This window comes from Ostrinia nubilalis, chromosome 22 (genome assembly GCF_963855985.1).
Source record: "Ostrinia nubilalis chromosome 22, ilOstNubi1.1, whole genome shotgun sequence".
Lineage (NCBI taxonomy): Eukaryota > Metazoa > Arthropoda > Insecta > Lepidoptera > Crambidae > Ostrinia > Ostrinia nubilalis.
The window spans coordinates 11,593,768-11,612,146 of record NC_087109.1 but is presented as its reverse complement, the minus strand read 5'-3'; the positions used below and the strand labels follow the sequence as shown (position 1 = coordinate 11,612,146).

At 46.8% G+C, this 18,379-nt stretch overlaps 1 protein-coding gene across 1 annotated transcript in view; it reads right to left on the bottom strand.

Annotated features, from left to right (window-relative positions):
• The window catches only part of LOC135083087 (uncharacterized), a gene marked incomplete at its 5' end in the record, with an annotated part of 71,489 nt that overhangs the window by 10,263 nt on the left and 42,847 nt on the right, over positions 1–18,379 (bottom strand). Inside the window, 9 exons of the mRNA XM_063977851.1 lie at positions 2,487–2,645; positions 9,126–9,291; positions 9,781–9,927; positions 10,422–10,585; positions 11,049–11,082; positions 11,251–11,397; positions 11,923–12,089; positions 12,666–12,779; positions 16,608–16,703. Coding sequence (XP_063833921.1) covers positions 2,487–2,645; positions 9,126–9,291; positions 9,781–9,927; positions 10,422–10,585; positions 11,049–11,082; positions 11,251–11,397; positions 11,923–12,089; positions 12,666–12,779; positions 16,608–16,703 — 1,194 coding nt within the window. The remainder of the gene's footprint in view (positions 1–2,486; positions 2,646–9,125; positions 9,292–9,780; positions 9,928–10,421; positions 10,586–11,048; positions 11,083–11,250; positions 11,398–11,922; positions 12,090–12,665; positions 12,780–16,607; positions 16,704–18,379) is intronic.

Genomic DNA, 18,379 nt, shown 5'->3' with positions numbered 1-18,379 from the left:
TAAGAACTCACTGACCAGTGGCAGTGACTAAAGTCCGGTCGCCGAGCAGACAGAATTTCGTACAATGACCGCAAGCTACCCATCCTTGTCGCCCGCGCGTAATTATAATGCTGTCGCGCTCGCACAGTCACTGCGGCCGCCCGTCCCACAGTCGCTACAGCAATTTATAATTACGCGCGAGCTATAAGGATGGGTAGCTTGGGGTCATTGTACGGAGTTCTATCTGCTCGGCGACCGGACTTTAGTCACCGCCACTGGCTCAAAGACGACAACTTGATGGTATATGGTGTTTTTTTGTCCTTATTCTTGTTGTGGTGTGCAATAAAGAGTTCTATTATTACTATACCTCAACCAGCCAGCGGCGCAGGCACTCGTGGTGCACCGCGGACACGTCTCCGGTGCAGCGGCAGGGCCGGATGAGCGGCTCGTCGCGCCCGCTGTCGTAGCAGATCCAACAGTCGCGGGCTGAGCCCACGCTGCCCACTAACTAGTCAGTCGCCGAGCAGATACAATGTCCTACAATGACCTTAAGCTAACCATCCTTGTCGCTCGCGCATAATCATATTGCTGTAGCGACTGTGCGACGAGCGGCCGCAGTGACTGTGCGAGCGCGACAGCATTATAATTACGCGCGGGCGACAAGGATGGGTAGCTTGGGGTCATTGTACGAAATTCTGTCTGCTCGGCGACCGGACTTTAGTCACCGCCACTGGTCAGTGAGTTTCTATCACCAACTGGCTCAAATACGACAACTTGATGGTCATAGCAATGTGTTCTGTTTTTGGGCATATTGCTGCGACACCGGCCCCGCCCCCTTGTCACATCTCCCTTTAGTTTCTGTGATCTGTGTTGATGGTACATACCCCAAGCATCCAGCGACGCAGGCACAGCCACTTGATTTTAGCAATTCTGCGGGCTATGTCGGTCACTTTGGTTGTCCTGCGGATCTCCTCATTTCTGATTCGATCACGCAGGGAAACTCCGCCCTTTGGGTGACCTTGAGCCTTCTTATGAGCGTAAGTGAAGCTGTAAGCGACCACGTTTCAGATCCATATATCCTTATACCAAGTACATACCTCAACCAGCCAGCGGCGCAGGCACTCTGTTTTTGGGCATATTGCTGCGACACCGGCCCCGCCCCCTTGTCCCATCTCCCTTTAGTTTCTGTGTTCTGTGGTCTCACCTTAGGTCAGCTACCTTATTTGCCGCCACTGGTCAGTAACTTCCTATCACAAATGGCTCAAATATGACAACTTGGTACGTACCTCAACCAGCCAGCGGCGCAGGCACTCGTGGTGCACCGCGGACACGTCTCCGGTGCAGCGGCAGGGCCGGATGAGCGGCTCGTCGCGCCCGCTGTCGTAGCAGATCCAGCAGTCGCGCGCTGAGCCCACGCTGCCCACTAACTAAAGTCCGGTCGCCGAGCAGATACAATGTCGTACAATGACTCCAAGCTACCCATCCTTATCGCTCGCGCGTAATGAGGGTTCTCGCGAATGAAATATCCGCTAGATGGCGGGACGTGGATGTGGGGTCTGACTGCTGCGTGATTGGTGGATTTTGACATATCTGTCAATGTCATGTCAAAAATAACCAATCATGCAGCATTTGGACCTCGCTTCTACGTATTGCCATCTGGCGGATTTTTTCATTCGCCAAAACCCTCATTATGTTGCTGTAGCGACTGAGCGACGGGCGGCCACAGTGAGTGTGCGAGCGAGCGATAAGGATGGGGTCATTGTACGAAATTCTGTCTGCTCGGCGACCGGACTTTAGTCACTGCCACTGGCCAGTAGGGTTCTTATCACTCGCCAATGGCGCCAGACAACTTGATAGTACATACCTCAACCAGCCAGCGGCGCAGGCACTCGTGGTGCACCGCGGACACGTCTCCGGTGCAGCGGCAGGGCCGGATGAGCGGCTCGTCGCGCCCGCTGTCGTAGCAGATCCAACAGTCGCGGGCTGAGCCCACGCTGCCCACTAGCTAAAGTCCGGTCGCCGAGCAGATACAATGTCGTACAATGACCCCAAGCTTACCATCCTTGTCGCTCGCGCGTAATCATATTACTGTAGCGACTGTGGGACGGGCGGCCGCAGTGACTGTGCGAGCGCGACAGCATTATAATTACGCGCGGGCGACAAGGATAGGTAGCTTGGGGTCATTGTACGAAATTCTGTCTGCTCGGCGACAGGACTTTAGTCACCACCACTGGTCAGTAAGTCCCTATCACTCGCCAATGGCGCCAACTGGCTCAAATACGACAACTTGATGGTATATACCTCAACCAGCCAGGGACGCAGGCACAGCTACTTGATTTTAGCAATTCTGCGACTATGTCGGTCACTTTGGTTCTCCTACGGATCTGCTCATTTCTGATTTGATCACGCAGGGAAACTCCGCCCTTTGGATAACCTTGAGCCTTCTTATAAGGACCATAGTAAGCGACCACGTTTCAGATTCTTATATCCGTATACCAGGTACATACCTCGACCAGCCAGCGGCGCAGGCACTCGTGGTGCACCGCGGACACGTCTCCGGTGCAGCGGCAGGGCCGGATGAGCGGCTCGTCGCGCCCGCTGTCGTAGCAGATCCAACAGTCGCGGGCTGAGCCCACGCTGCCCACTAGTGAGTCGGTCTCCACATTCTGCTGGGGAGAGAGAAGGTTTAGTGGAAGAGCAGTGAACATTAGCCGATACCGGTGGAAAACTAGTATTTTTGAACGTGTAAGGAATGTACAGTCGCGGAATGAAAAGGTTCATCACCTTAGTGTCGGTTTTCGCTTGCACTAGGTACTGTAAGAGTCAAACCTGCCAACATAACAGTGCTGCTAACATTTAAAGAAATATGACGTTTGCTAACGAATAAGGTTTTGCTTGTTTAATTTTCTATCCCTTGCAATGTTACAAAATGTAGTTTTTTTTTTATTTAATAGAAATAATAATGGTAGGTTGAACCAACAAGAAGGTTTTAGTTTATCAATCATAATAATCTTGACAAGATAAATCGTCAAACAACTTTGATCTGAATAATTTTGAACTTTACTGACGAACAGTTAAAGATTGTTTTCTCTAACTCGAGATTATTCTGTAACATAGTTTCAAAAGGTATGTGGTCGCGATTCGTTGAAGGAATCAATTTGAAAACTGACGAACCTTTTCATTCCGTGACTGTACATAACATCACGCTGCTCAAAAGCGTAGTTAGAGAGATTGACTCTCTACGTTATAGTGGGAATTATCTCATTATCTACATTCTATACTATACAATCCCCTTTTACCCTGGGCACCGAGATCGAGCGGGTTCACAGCCACACAATTTTACAATTACCTTTTTTTAGAATAAAAGGGCCTTGATCTTTTAATACACATTGCAATTTCGGCAGTATATGTCGAGCTTATTCTACACCTTTTGATAATTTTATGTTAGTACGTCCTTTTAAAAATATGTTAGTTATTAGTTTAAAAAAGTGAAAAAATACGTACGATGGACGTAGGAAGCAATCCTCATGATCTATTTTACAAACTAAGTGTACGAAAACTAAATAATTAGATAGCCTTTACGAAATAAAAAAAAACAATAACCTAACGACTATCCAACCTCTTTTGGCTGTATGGCGAATGCCTTAGCCGTTTCCTACTAACCACATAAAAAAACCTTTTTCCCAACTCACCTTATTCCCGCTCTCTATGCTCGGTCGCGCAACAATGGCCGCCCGAGCCAGCGTCCATAGACACCATTTCCAATACCGGAGCACGGCTAGAACGAAACGCGCCTTGTCCAGCCACGGCAGGTGACGGAATACCACTAGCTGAGGAACGAAACGTTAACCTAGCGACAACGGTTTTATGCCATGGACCATTAAAAAAATGTGGTATAGCCTGACCAGGAACATAAAAACCCTCGCCATGTTGCGGAAAATTAATGGTACTAATTTCTTTTAATGGCAACAGTAACTGAAAACTTCATTGACATGTCACCTTGCATGTCAGTCTATTGCTGTCAAAGTGTAAACAAACTTTATTTTAAATGTGCGCAATTGATTTTGTGAATTAAATTGCTAAAATCTTTTTATAGTCGTGAAAGAAAAGTGGTTCACAATGTGTTAAAGTATTTGTCGAAGAGAAATACTAAGGGTTCGGACAATATTTTCATTGAATAATGTTTCCGACAAAGGTTGTCAAATTGACTGACATGTTTATCGTATAGTACAGTCAACTATGAAAATTAGCTGTGGTTTGTTTCAACTACCTATTTTAAAGTTTTTTGTCACTTTGTAAGTATTGAATTTTATGGAATTGGGAAAGAAGTACCGAGTTTGAAGCGTTCATGAGCAGACATTGTAGTTGAATATTCAAGTTCAGAATTTGATTATTGATGAATAATAATAAAATCCTACTTGCTCGATTGATGGTTTCATTTAATTTATTTAAACCAGTTTACCTATAATATAATATTTTTTGTTAATTTATAAAAATATTAAATTAGCCTATAATCCTGAATCCTGATACGTAAAGTTAGCCTATTAATTTAATACAGGTACGACTGTACCCAGTGTTGCACTATCAAATGCAATTGAAGCGCCTCTATGCCAGGGTTTTTATGTTCCTGGTCAGGCTATAAGTGATATAATCTGTGACTGGTCGAAATGGCGGGAAGAAAATTTTGCTTGACAGCTGTTAATTTAAAACTTTAGAAAAAGGAAATGATCAAACTTTTTTTTATAAGGCAGGTATATGACCGCAATCGCACCTGATGTTAAGTGAAATGCAGTCTAGGGTGTTACAAACTTGCCCAGTAAATACCTATTCATTCTCGCCTTGAAGAAGCCCAGATTAGTGTTCGGGAAACACAAAATAAAATAGCCCAGTAGAAATGACGACACAGAAATTGGCTAAAATCGCAAAGCATGATGAAGTTCTGATTCTGTCAACTTCTTTAGTTTCTTTCGTAGAAACTTTATTAATACATTTTGAATGTGCACATTTGACCCACAGATAATGAGAGGAAGCGTCGGCGCAAGCTTGAAGACTCAACAACCCTTGACACCTGACAGAAATGATACAGGGTGAGCGCGGTGCAACTAATCTTATCAACCAACACATCCTGTATAAGACGACATTAACAACACTGAGCACGAATTGGACTCGTTTATATCACGAGGGTCCCAATCTGACACAGACACCGATCGTGACATATTGTGCTGAACTGACACTAGCACAGATCTGTGAGCTCAAAGCGGGCGTGAATTTGACATTCATGTGAATGCTAAGACGTTGTTAGAAACTGGCCATCAAAACAGAAAATAAGGTTCTTTTGAGTTAAGTTTAGAAATGTATGATCACTCTTTTATTTTTTATATTTAAAGGCAATTTACTACTACACTGGCTACTTTATCCTTGTAAAGTTCTGATAAAGAATGCATGAAAGCTTCATGTTTGCACTATAGCCAAATTGATAGTATCAAATGTATGTAATTCTTGAGTATTTCAATGCGAAAAATGCACTGCTATTCGTTCAAGTGCTTATGTCATTACTTTTCAGAATTTGATTCTGATTTATTTTCCCAGATTTAGCCCACGCCCTGCTTCAAGCACTGCATTAAACCCTTCGTGCATTAACACGTCTGACATACGACAGCGAGAAATATAGACCTTTTGTTTACAAACAACGCAATGAAGCCAACGACCTGAACCGAGATAAAGTGGAATATTTATAGTACTTACGCATGTTGGAGACCTTTGGTACAACTAGACGGCAGGTCAACTCTTATTTCTTGTGGGATAAGAGTTATCAAGGTCGAGGTGTTAAAGATTGAGCTGTTACGCTTCTTGTTGCGTTGTTTTATGTACTTACGATAGATGGTACATCGGCCTCTCAAAGACATTGGACCAGTAGTAAATACATATTATTTCTTGATACAAAGTGGAGTAGGGAAGGATGTAATTAATATAATGTTCAGTTAATGTCCAGCAGTACTCTTCCCTACTCTGGCTTATCTTAAAATCCTGCTAATCCGTTTAATCCATTTTGCTAACATGACGTCTTCTAGCTGTATCTAGCAACAGCACAAGGTCTTGGTTGAATCACAAGAGTTTGGTCTTACTTGGCTTAAAATTCTGGTGCGAAAATTCTGGACCCCAGGACTTCCAGATATTTGACCCAGGTGGATATACTGCTTGTCATTATGGAGACAGTCACTCGGGCAGCAGGAGTGAGCTATAAGCTGTGAGCAGTACCTTGGTGTCCGGATGTCGCGCCAGTAGTTCTGCGAGGGTCGCATCGTCCAGCTGCTTGGACAGCAGCCGGCGCGACTTGAGACACAGTCTCTCAGGAGTGTAGGTGAGCTGTGAGCAGTACCTTGGTGTTGGGATGTCGCGCCAGTAGTTCCGCGAGGGTCACATCGTCCAGTTGCTTGGACAGCAGCAGGGTAGAGGAGCTACAGTCGCTCAGGAGTGCAGGTGAGCTGTGAGCAGTACCTTGGTGTCGGGATGGCGAGCCAGTAGTTCTGCGAGTGTCGCATCGTCCAGCTGCTTGGACAGCAGCCGGCGCGACTTGAGACACAGTCGCTCGGGCGCCATGGAGTAAGCTATGAGCAGTACCTTGGTGTCGGGATGGCGCGCCAGTAGTTCTGCGAGGGTCGCATCGTCCAGCTGCTTGGACAGCAGCCGGCGCGGGTTGAGACACAGTCGCTTGGGCGTTGGACAGCAGTTGAGCAGCCTCAGTCGCTCGGACGGCAGGAATGCAGTACCTTAGTGTCGGTATCGTATCGTCCAGTTGCTTGGACAGCAGCAGGGTTGAGGAGCTACAGTCGCTTAGGCGTCATATGTGAGCAGCAGTACCTTGGTGTCCGGATGTCGCAACAGGAGCTCTGCGAGGGTCGCATCATCTAATTGCTTGGATTGCAGTTGAGGAGCTATAATCGTTTGGGCGCATCGTCCAGGTGCTTGGACAGCAGCAGGGTTGAGGAGCTACAATCGCTTAGGCGTCATATGTGAGCAGCAGTACCTTGGTGTCCGGATGTCGCAACAGGAGTTCTGCAAGTGTCGCATCGTCCAGCTACTTGGAGCAGCCGGCGCGGGTTGAGCAGCCACAGTCTCTCAGGCAGCAGGAGTGAGCTATAAGCTGTAAGCAGCAGTACCTTGGTGTCGGGATGGCGCGCCAGTAGTTCCGCGAGGGTCGCATCGTCCAGCTGCTTGGACAGCAGCCGGCGCGGGTTGAGCAGCCACAGTCGCTTGGACAGCAGCCGGCGAGGGTTGAGGAGCTACAGTCTCTCAGGAGTGCAGGTGAGCTGTGAGCAGTACCTTGGTGTCGGGATGCCGCGCCAGAAGTTCTGCGAGGGTCGCATCATCCAGCTGCTTGGACAGCAGCCGGCGCGGGTTGAGCAGCCACAGTCGCTTGGACAGCAGCCGGCGAGGGTTGAGGAGCTACAGTCTCTCAGGAGTGCAGGTGAGCTGTGAGCAGTACCTTGGTGTCGGGATGCCGCGCCAGTAGTTCCGCGAGGGTCGCATCGTCCAGCTGCTTGGACAGCAGCCGGCGCGGGTTGAGACACAGTCTCTCAGGCAGCAGGAGTGAGCTATAAGCTGTGAGCAGTAGTACCTTGGTGTCGGGGTGGCGCGCCAATAGTTCTGCGAGGGTCGCATTGTCCAGCTGCTTGGACAGCAGCCGGCGCGGGTTGAGCAGCCACAGTAGCAGGAATGCAGTACCTTAGTGTCAGGATCGTATCGTCCAGTTGCTTGGACAGCAGCCGGCGCGGCTTGAGACACAGTCTCTCAGGAGTGCAGGTGAGTTGTGAACAGTACCTTGGTGTCGGGATGGCGCGCCAGTAGTTCTGCGAGGGTCGCATCGTCCAGCTGCTTGGACAGCAGCAGGGTTGAGTAGCTACAGTCTCTCAGGCAGCAGGAGTGAGCTATAAGCTGTGAGCAGCAGTACTTTGGTGTCGGGATGCCGCGCCAGTAGTTCCGCGAGGGTCGCATCGTCCAGCTGCTTGGACAGCAGCCGGCGCGGGTTGAGACACAGTCGCTTGGGCGTTGGACAGCAGTTGAGCAGCCTCAGTCGCTCCGGTGGCAGGAATGTACCTTGGTGTCGGGGTCGTATCGTCCAGCTGCTTGGACAGCAGCATGGTTGAGGAGCTACAGTCACTCAGGAGTGCAGGTGAGCTGTGAGCAGTACCTTGGTGTCGGGATGCCGCGCCAGTAGTTCCGCGAGGGTCGCATCGTCCAGCTGCTTGGACAGCAGCCGGCGCGGGTTGAGCAGCCACAGTCGCTCGGGCAGCAGGAGTGAGCTATGAGCTGTGAGCAGCAGTACCTTGGTGTCGGGGTGGCGTGCCAGTAGTTCTGCGAGGGTTGCATCGTCCAGCTGCTTGGACAGCAGCCGGTGCAGGTTGAGGAGCCACCGTCACTCGGGCAGCAGGAGTGAGCTATAAGCTGTGAGCAGTACCTTGGTGTCGGGATGGCGCGCCAGTAGTTCTGCAAGCGTCGCATGGTCCAGCTGCTTGGACAGCAGCCGGCGCGACTTGAGACACAGTCTCTCAAGAGTCCAAGTGAGCTGTGAGCAGTACCTTGGTGTCGGGGTGCCTCGCTAGGAGCTCCGCGAGGGTCGCATCGTCCAGCTGCTTGGACAGCAGCCAGCGTGGCTTGAGACACCGTCGCTTGGGCGTTGGACAGCAGTTGAGCAGCCTCAGTCGCTCCGGCCGGCGGCAGGAATGCAGTACCTTAGTAACGGTGTCGTATCGTCCAGTTGCTTGGACAGCAGCAGGGTTGAGGAGCTACAGTCACTCGGGCAGCAGGAGTGAGCTATAAGCTGTGAGCAGCAGTACCTTGCTGTCGGGATGGCGCGCCAATAGTTCTGCGAGGGTCGCATCGTCCAGCTGCTTGGAGAGCAGCAGGGTTGAGGAGACACAGTCTCTCAAGAGTGCAGGTGAGCTGTGAGCAGTACCTTGGTGTCGGGATGCCGCGCCAGTAGTTCCGCAAGGGTCTCATCGTTCAGCTGCTTGGACAGCAGCCGGCGCGGGTTGAGACACAGTCTCTTGGGCGTTAGACAACAGTTGAGCAGCCACAGTCGCTCAGGAGTGCAGGTGAGCTGTGAGCAGTACCTTGGTGTCGGGATGGCGCGCCAGTAGTTCTGCGAGGGTCGCATCGTCCAGCTGCTTGGACAGCAGCCGGCGCGGGTTGAGCAGCCACAGTCGCTCGGGCGCCATGGAGTTCCACAGCACGCACGGGAACCATAGCGCGACGCCGATCTCCGCCAGGCGGAACACCACGTCGTGCCAGTTGCGGGAGACCACTGGTACTCTGGGGGTGGAAAAGGGGAGAAAATTAGTAAAGAAAGATAAGTAACTATACTTTTCAAAAGATTGAAGTCTGAATTCGTGGCCTAACAATCATCACTGTACTGCCGGACGTACGCCTCCTCCAGAAACGTCTAGGGACGCTGTCCTACGTTACCAAAAAGTATCGTAGCACGTAGAATTTCGTCCAATGACCGCAGCTGCTGCCGTTGTTGGTACTCTCACGCAATCACACATTCATTATCAGCACTACAGCTAATGGTAGTCAACTGGCACTTAAGTCACTAAGAATCGTCATTAAGGAGCTCCTGCTCATTAAGGAGCGCGAAGCAGAATCATTAAGGAGCGCCACAAAGCACCGAGCTATCTTCTTTCAACAGAAGACCTAAAGAAGTATCGTAGGACAGACGTAGCTAAGGTAGCTTAGCTGAGTCACGATCTCCATCCCAAAACCCGTCTCCTCCACCTGCCTCCTGACGTCCAGAACACTCACTTGGTCTTCCAGAACTCGCCGAGCGTCTCGGAGGCGAGGAAGCCGGCGATGAGGATGAGCATCAGCGCCTGGCTGAGCAGCCCCAGCCGCGACTGGTGCAGCTGCGACTGGTTCACGGAGCGCGGGCCCACCGAGCCGTTGTATATACTCATCATCATCATCAGCTGATAGTCTACTGGCACTTAAGTCACCATTGAGGAGCGACACAAGGCTTATTCAGCCGCTGTCGTTGTTGGTACACTCAATCCATCATCATCATGACATCAGCTAATGGCAGTCCACTGGCACTTAAGTCACTAAGAAGCGTCATTGAGGAGCAGGAAGCGGAGTCATTAAGGAGCGCCACAAAGCGCGACCTCCCGCTTTTTGGATCCAGCTGCTGTCGTTTTTGGTACACTCACAAACTCATCATCATCACTTCAGCTAATAGTAGTCCACTGGCACTTAAGTCACTAAGAAGCGTCATTAAGGAGCGCGAAGCAGAATCATTAAGGAGCGCCACAAAGCACCGAGCTATCTTCTTTCAACAGAAGACCTAAAGAAGTATCGTAGGACAGACGTAGCTAAGCTACCTTAGCTGAGATACGATCTCCATCCTAAACCCGCCTCTCCACCTGCCTCCTGTCCTCCAGAACACTCACTTGGTCTTCCAGAACTCGCCGAGCGTCTCGGAGGCGAGGAAGCCGGCGATGAGGATGAGCATCAGCGCCTGGCTGAGCAGCCCCAGCCGCGACTGGTGCAGCTGCGACTGGTTCACCGAGCGCGGGTCCACCGAGCCGTTGTATATACTCATCATCATCATCAGCTAATAGTCTATTGGCACTTAAGTCACCATTGAGGAGCGACACAAGGCTTATTCAGCCGCTGTCGTAGTTGGTACATTCAATCCATCATCATCATCATCACTTCAGCTAATGACGGTCCACTGGCACTTAAGTCACTAAGAAGCGTCATTAAGGAGCAGGAAGAGTAGATATTAAGGATCCCCACAAAGCGCGATCTCCTACTTTTTGGATCCAGCTGCTGCCGTTTTTGGTACACTCACAAACTCATCATCATCACTAATTCAGCTCATGGTAGTCCACTGGCACTTGAGTCGCTAAGAAACGTCATTAAGGAGCACGAAGAAGATTCATTAAGGAGCGCTACAAAGCACGATCTCCCGCTCATTTTCATCCAGCTGCTGAAAGCTATCTTCTTGCAACAGACAACCTCAAGTATCGAAGAATAGGAATGGCTCGGACATCCAGGTCGACGTCTTAAGCTACCTTTACGGAGACGCCGTCTCCATTCGAAAATTTCCTGAAAATTTCGCCGGGATTCCAGAAGACACTCAATAATTGAGAAAAAAGCAGAAGATACTTTTGTAAACTTTCGAAGAAGAGGTTGGCAATAGTGACTGAGTTTCTAGCGCTGCTTCTTCTGAACACTGGCTCACATTATCGTCTGAAACAGTAGTAGTCTACTCACTTGGTCTTCCAGAACTCGCCGAGCGTCTCGGAGGCGAGGAAGCCGGCGATGAGGATGAGCATCAGCGCCTGGCTGAGCAGCCCCAGCCGCGACTGGTGCAGCTGCGACTGGTTCACCGAGCGCGGGTCCACCGAGCCGTTGTATATACTCATCATCATCATCAGCTAATAGTCTATTGGAACTTAAGCCACCATTGAGGAGCGACACAAGGCTTATTTATTCAGCCGCTGTCGTTGTTGGCACACTCAATCCATCATCATCATCACTTCAGCTAAAAATGACAGTCCACTGGCACTTAAGTCACTAAGAAGCGTCATTAAGGAGCAGGAAGAAGTCATTTAGGAGCGCCACAAAGCACGATCTCTCGCTCTTTTTCATCCAGCTGCTGAAAGCTATCTTCTTGCAACAGACAACCTCAAGTATCGAAGAATAGGGATGGCTCAGATATCCAGATCGACGTCTTAAGCTACCTTTACGGCGACGTCATCTTCATTCTAGAATTTCCTGAATGTTTTGCCGGTACTCCAGAAGACACTCAATAATTGAGAAAAAAGCAAAAGATACTTTTGTAAACTTTCGAAGAAGAGTTTGGCAATAGTGACTGAGTTTCTAGCGCTGCTTCTTCTGAACACTGGCCTCCATTACTGTCTGAAACAATGATAGTCAACTCACTTGGTCTTCCAGAACTCGCCGAGCGTCTCGGAGGCGAGGAAGCCGGCGATGAGGATGAGCATCAGCGCCTGGCTGAGCAGCCCCAGCCGCGACTGGTGCAGCTGCGACTGGTTCACCGAGCGCGGGTCCACGGAGCCATTGTTGTCGGCCAGGTCAGTTTGCACGCCCTGCGAGACAAAATAAGTCAGAGTTATGGTTATGGTACATATCAAAAACTTAAGTCTTAAAGGAACTATAGTCTGATCGCCGAGCACGTAGAATTTCGTCCAATGACCCCAAGCTACTCATCCTTATCGCTCGTGCGTAATTATATTGCTGTCGCGACTGTGCGACGGGCAGCCGCAGTGAGTGTGCGAGGGCGACAGCAATATAATTACGCGCGAGCGATAAGGATGAGTAGCTTGGGGTCATTGGCAGAACAGCTTAGCTAAAGAAAAGACACCTGAGATCTAAAATCTAATCAGCAGAATGCCATTGATATAAGAACGCACAATAAACGCCCTTCTGCTCTTTTTCTTGCTGGAATTCACTATATCACTAAGGTGTCCGCTCGTATTTACCACACAAGTTAGCATTTTGCTTAAAGGATACGTGCGTCACTCTAAATAAAATGCCTCCAACGAACAAGTTTCCTCTCATTGGTGCAGAAAAAAATAACGTCTGCCAAACCATTATTCCGTAATCTGAGGGTGGAAATATTCAATGAGGCCCGATTTTTGCCTGTTAGTGGTATGGGAACTGACCTGCTTGGTGACGAGCGTGTCCCTAGCGTCGTCGCCCTCGTCCGCGGTGGAGGGCCCGGGCCGCGGGGATATCACCGTGCACACTTTAGTTTCCTTCAGGAACTCGCCGCGGAGCTGCAACAAAAACTCTTCATAAAGGTGGGTCTATGCTAGAGAGAGCACGAGTTGAGAGCAAGATGAGCCGCTCTACTCGGGGAATCAAGTGTGAACGTACAACGAGCCTACAACAATCACTCTCCTCGAACATAGTAGAGCGCGATGCAAATCCCTATGTGTTCGCGCGCCGACCGCGTTCGCGTTTGTTGCGGCGCTTCTTCTCAGCACTTGCCAAATGTTGGTCTCGAAGCGCTGGTAGGGTAAAAAGATTATGAGACATGTAGAGGCTCCTTAAGAGCAAAATGACGATTTGTAAGAACTATTTATTAGTCTAAACAAATAAAGAAATTTTGACTTTGACTTTGACTTTGACCATCATTAGCGCCGGGTGCGCGCGCAGACAGTGACATGTGCCGGCTGCGCGCACAGCCTCGGCCTGCACTCATCAAGGCGACTCCGCGCAAGGCGGAGCCATTTTAATATATTATTGTATTATTATAAACAAACTGGAGTAAACTGCATGCGCAATTTCATTGTTAGCCGGCTCCCGAACACTATGTGTTCGTCAAATAACCGTCAACAAGTGGAGCACAGTCGAGCAAAAGCCAAACGCTAGAAGCGCGTTCGTTCGAGGCTCTCGGTCCACACTACACGAATTTCGGCTAGGGTCGTACTCCGCTCGTGCTCGGCTCATCTAGCGTAGACCCACCTTAATGCGAAAAGCTAGGGACTGGAACTCACTGCCTGTTAATATCTGTCTCAAGCGCTACGATCGCTCATCGTTTAACGCTCATCATCTGAATGTGGCTTTAATAGGATTGGACAGATTTGAACCACCCTAGACTGCATATACGCTTAACCTTAGGTATGACTGCAGTCAAATACATGCCGGTTGCAAAATCTTTTTTAGGTTAAGGGAAGCTGAGGAGTGCTACTCCCCTTTATATGGTTGTTTTTCGATGAAATTGCTCAAAGTACGTATGCGTCGGTTAAGTACGAGTATGACAATGTTCCTGCATTTCCACCTATTTTATTCTGTTGCAGAACGAATTAAGGTAAAATTACGGTCGTATCTAGTACCTACTTGACCTATTACTGCTACTATTACATATTCTGTGCTATTACTATGTTGCATAATGTTGTGGTTTTTAAATAAATATTGTTGCATAAAATCACAACGACTTTAAACAAGCACTTGCATCGCGACTTCACTATAACGACGTATTATAAAATTAACATTCCTTATTTTATTTTATGACCTAACTAACTGAAATACTAACATAACTAAGCACTTAGAATATTAATTACTTTTTGCTAGATGTTGCAGGAAATGAAATCATGAGATGTAATGGATTTTCCACTAAACAAACAAAATACAGTAAAAAATGTGTCCAATATGCAAGGATTCTAGTGCTTAAATACAAAAGCTTTTCTGTAGGACTTGTTTAAAAATCTTCGACGCGAGAGAGGTGACATTTATGATGTAACAGAACATTACAAGTCTATATCACATCTGAAGTCTCGCTGACGTCTGACGTCACATAAACTCTCCCATAACTCAGTCATGGCGTACAATGGCCCAATCATGAGGCTAAGTGCGGTATTCGATTGCCCTGTAAAACTAACTTGCCCTTTAAAACTAACTAACTAACCTCAGTCATGGTCTCGGTTAAGTGCCAGACTTATAAGGCCCTATCTCCCCACCAAGGCGGAGCGGAGCAGTGCGGAGAAGAGTCGGGCGGACTATTTTTCTATAGAATTTGACAGATTTACGAATTGGACCTAATTGAAAAAGCACAATTCGTCTTCCAACCAAAACAAAAACGAAACCAAAGCGGTTTCAAACAGTTTTTATAAGGAATAGATAACCCAATGTGTAAACGTGACATAATCTTTTTTGCAGATTATGTCTTTGTCTGAACTGATATATTTCCGCTTCCCCAAGGTCGGTACATCAGTTCACCGCCACAATCAATGGAACCAGAAGATAAATCGACCGCACATACGCCATTAAACTCTACAATAGCGCGTTAGACCATATAGAGACGATCCAAGGCGGCTCTATTGTCTGAGAGACCCCGCAGACTGCAGACTTTGTCGGCTGATAGTTGGGACACTTGGAACATGTATGGTGGTATAGATCGTTTCATCCATGAAGACGCGCCTCACCAATTTTTGGTCGAGGGAAGCGCGTGCAGGGAGTTTGATCCGAGCAATCCGAGCGTCATTATCGTAGTGTGCGTGTGCACAAATCGACATATCAAGCCTTACACCGATTTTTATAAATACAAATTACTAATCGGGACCATAAGCCCTCGTGGTAAGCTAAATATGCTTGTGATACGAGTGGGTTCATCACAATAGTCGAGCGGCGATGGGAGTGACTGAGTTTCTTGCGCTGCTTCTTCTCAGCACTGGCCCATTTATTGTCCCGAAGCAGTGGTAGGGTTAATATTGGGACGTGTAAAAGCGCTTTTTTAAAGCCTATTTGCAAAAATAAATGAATTTTATGAATTTAATTTTTATTCGAATCTAACCCAAGTCCGAGGAACTTTCGAGTTGAGTTGAGTTCTTGTTTCAAGTCATTGCGACCTTTTCACCGTTCGGCTATCGTGGCTTCAAAACCATTGGGCTGTTGTTGATCGGGTATAGGCCGATTCCTCATCCAATGACAGTTTAACTTTCGACCGGAGCAAATTTGACTTCACAGATAAGGTTTTTTGGGAGTCAAGCTGTAAATCCTGGCTACACAGGAGTTGCAGCGGTGGGATTGTGGGAACGAGAGGTGGGCAAGCCGACCAATCATTTTTTTATGCATCACAAGGCAGATATTTGACCGCAATCGCACCTGGAGTGAGATGCAGTCTAAGATGGTACGTATCTGCCCTGTAGGTGCCGACTAAAAGTCTGTTGTCTGCGGAAACTCTAAGACGTGGCTGAAAACACTTGGCCTCGCTGTTGTTATTGGCACATCATATTGAAAATAAAATTACGTAGAAATAAGGCAAAGTAATACGATTATTAATAGAAATAATAGTAATTTAGTAAAAACTTTAGTTTGACTGAAAAGGATACAGGAATATCCGTATTTTATATTATTAACAGCCAATCTGGGTGAATAATATTATTAAAATATAATTACTATAATTTAGGTAGTATTTTTTTCGCTTTGAATTTATTCATTTCAAACAACTTAGACTTGTTGTTCACAAAACTTGTTTGAAGTATCCAGATTGACTGAAGAAAGATGGACCTGGGGGATTTTCTGGGTGATTGTACATCACCGAAAGTTTTGGAGGAACTTATTTGGCCAACGCTGCCGGTCGACGCTTATTTGCAAGCCCTGGTTTTTGAAGATTGCCCGGCCGAGACTTACATCCAAACTTTGTTTATTGATTATCCTACTATCCTACTAAGTTTGGATGTCTGGATGTTTGTTACTCTTTCACGCAAAAACTACTGAACGGATTTTGTTGAAACTTTACAGTATTATTGTTTGTAACCCAGATTAACATATAGGCTATAATTTATGCCGATCTGTGATACTAAATTTCACGCTGGTGAAGCCGCGGGCAAAAGCTTGATACAGGGTGTTAGGTAAATGGGTATATTTTACAAAATAAATTTTATAAAATCCGATTTCTATGAAAATTAAAATAATTAAAATGAAGATATCAATTTTCTGACTTCACCATACCATTTATATGCCCATGTTAACATGGGCTACTGTCCGCTCATATACCCATTTACCTATCACCCTGTATATTACTTTTATGGTAATAAAATAATGTGTACACTTACACATTGTGGAAGTAAAATGTGAACATAAAATATTGCTGTACTGACCTTGAAGTAGACCTCGACACCGTAGATGAGGAAGAAGATGACCACCACGAAGAGCAGCACCGCGTAGAAACCGTTGAACACGTGCTGGTAGAAGCTCTGTAACAAAAACATACGCATCATGAACAGGACTAACTTTTTGGAACTGAAAAAAAAAACAAATTGCCTCATATGGGAATGGACCCTACACTCTACAGCCCGCCATACACGGACAGATCGAGCAGTTTATTTATTTATTTAAAGACACAGTTACAGTATAGATCGTTTCATCCACGAAGACGCGCCCCAACAATTTTTGGTCGAAGGAAGCGCGGGGTGCGGGTTTGATCCGAGCAATACGAGCGTTATTATTGTAGTATGCGTGTGCACTCATGGATAATTTTAGCGTGTACCGATAACACTCAAACATTAGCGGAAGAATAGTGGAGCACGTTTTCGTGAATGAAACAATCTATACATAGAATACCATTCATTTAGTTAGCCTGTGATCATCATACGCTGACCACCCTTGCAGTCATAGTCAATTGAAACATCATGCTGCCAACCGCTCGAGGCAGTCACAACTGCTCAAGCGATTGGGGCCGCTTCGGGCGGTTGGCAGCAAGGAAGACCGTCATTCAATTTTATAGTCAGTTTTCTTGTTCTGTATTTTGACGGATCCGTATCGGTCGTATTAGTACCTACGAATCTGTTCTAAAATGCATATTCGCTTAGTACGAATTTGTCATCCAAATCAATAACATCTCATTATTATTAACAGACTTTGTTACACTGGTAGACAATAGTATAATGTAGGTATGTCACATTTACGTTAATTTATAAACGTAGTGCAATTTACCAACCATTTCATTTTAAGTAGGTAACTTACATTAAACTAATAAAACGATTACATTTAAATAATTAAATACTAATAGGCAAATTTCCATGCACAACAATAGACCACATGACACAAGATGGAAAATATTTTAGTAATTTATAAATGTAGCGTCTACACATAGCATTGTTGAGTTTTGTATTTCTTGTTTCTTCTTTCTACGCTCCCATATCACAGATACTAGCTTTCAGCCCGCGGCTTCGCCCGCGTGGAATTGTGTCTGACACAAAAAAAAACTTTATCGCACGCGTCCCTGTTCTAAAAACCGGGATAAAAACTATCCTATGTCCTTTCCCGGGACTCAAACTATCTCTATGCCAAATTTCATCAAAATTAGTTCAGTGGTTTAGGCGTGAAAGCAAGACAGACAGAGTTACTTTCGCATTTATAATATTAGTATAGATTTGTGCCTAAAGGTCATAGCAGACTTATCAATCAACTCGGAAAGGGATCAACACCGTATTGCCTTTTGCGCGCTGTCAACCGCGAGGCGTTTACGTTACGATGCGCATACGTTTCATCAAAGAATACTCACCGCCTCGAGATGATACGGTTACGATCCCTTCCCGGGTTGATAAGTGTGCTACGTCCTTTAATCGACTTTTACGAAATCTACGGGAAGATGGCAGCGATTCTTTATTCAACAGGAAGAAGGAACAAAACGGTCTACAATTTATACATTCATTGTTGCAAGTTGTACAAATACTCGTATGTACCAAGATTCATCAACAGAACTCATCAATTATGCTGTGACTGGCTGCACAAGAATTCATATTACTGCCGTTACACAGAAAATATACTTTCAAAGCCCGTGATTGGAATACAAACAGCGTTTATCGCTTCTATGCTGCCGATGGGGAATTGTTGTCGCAATTAAAATGATCGTTTAGGTACACAATAA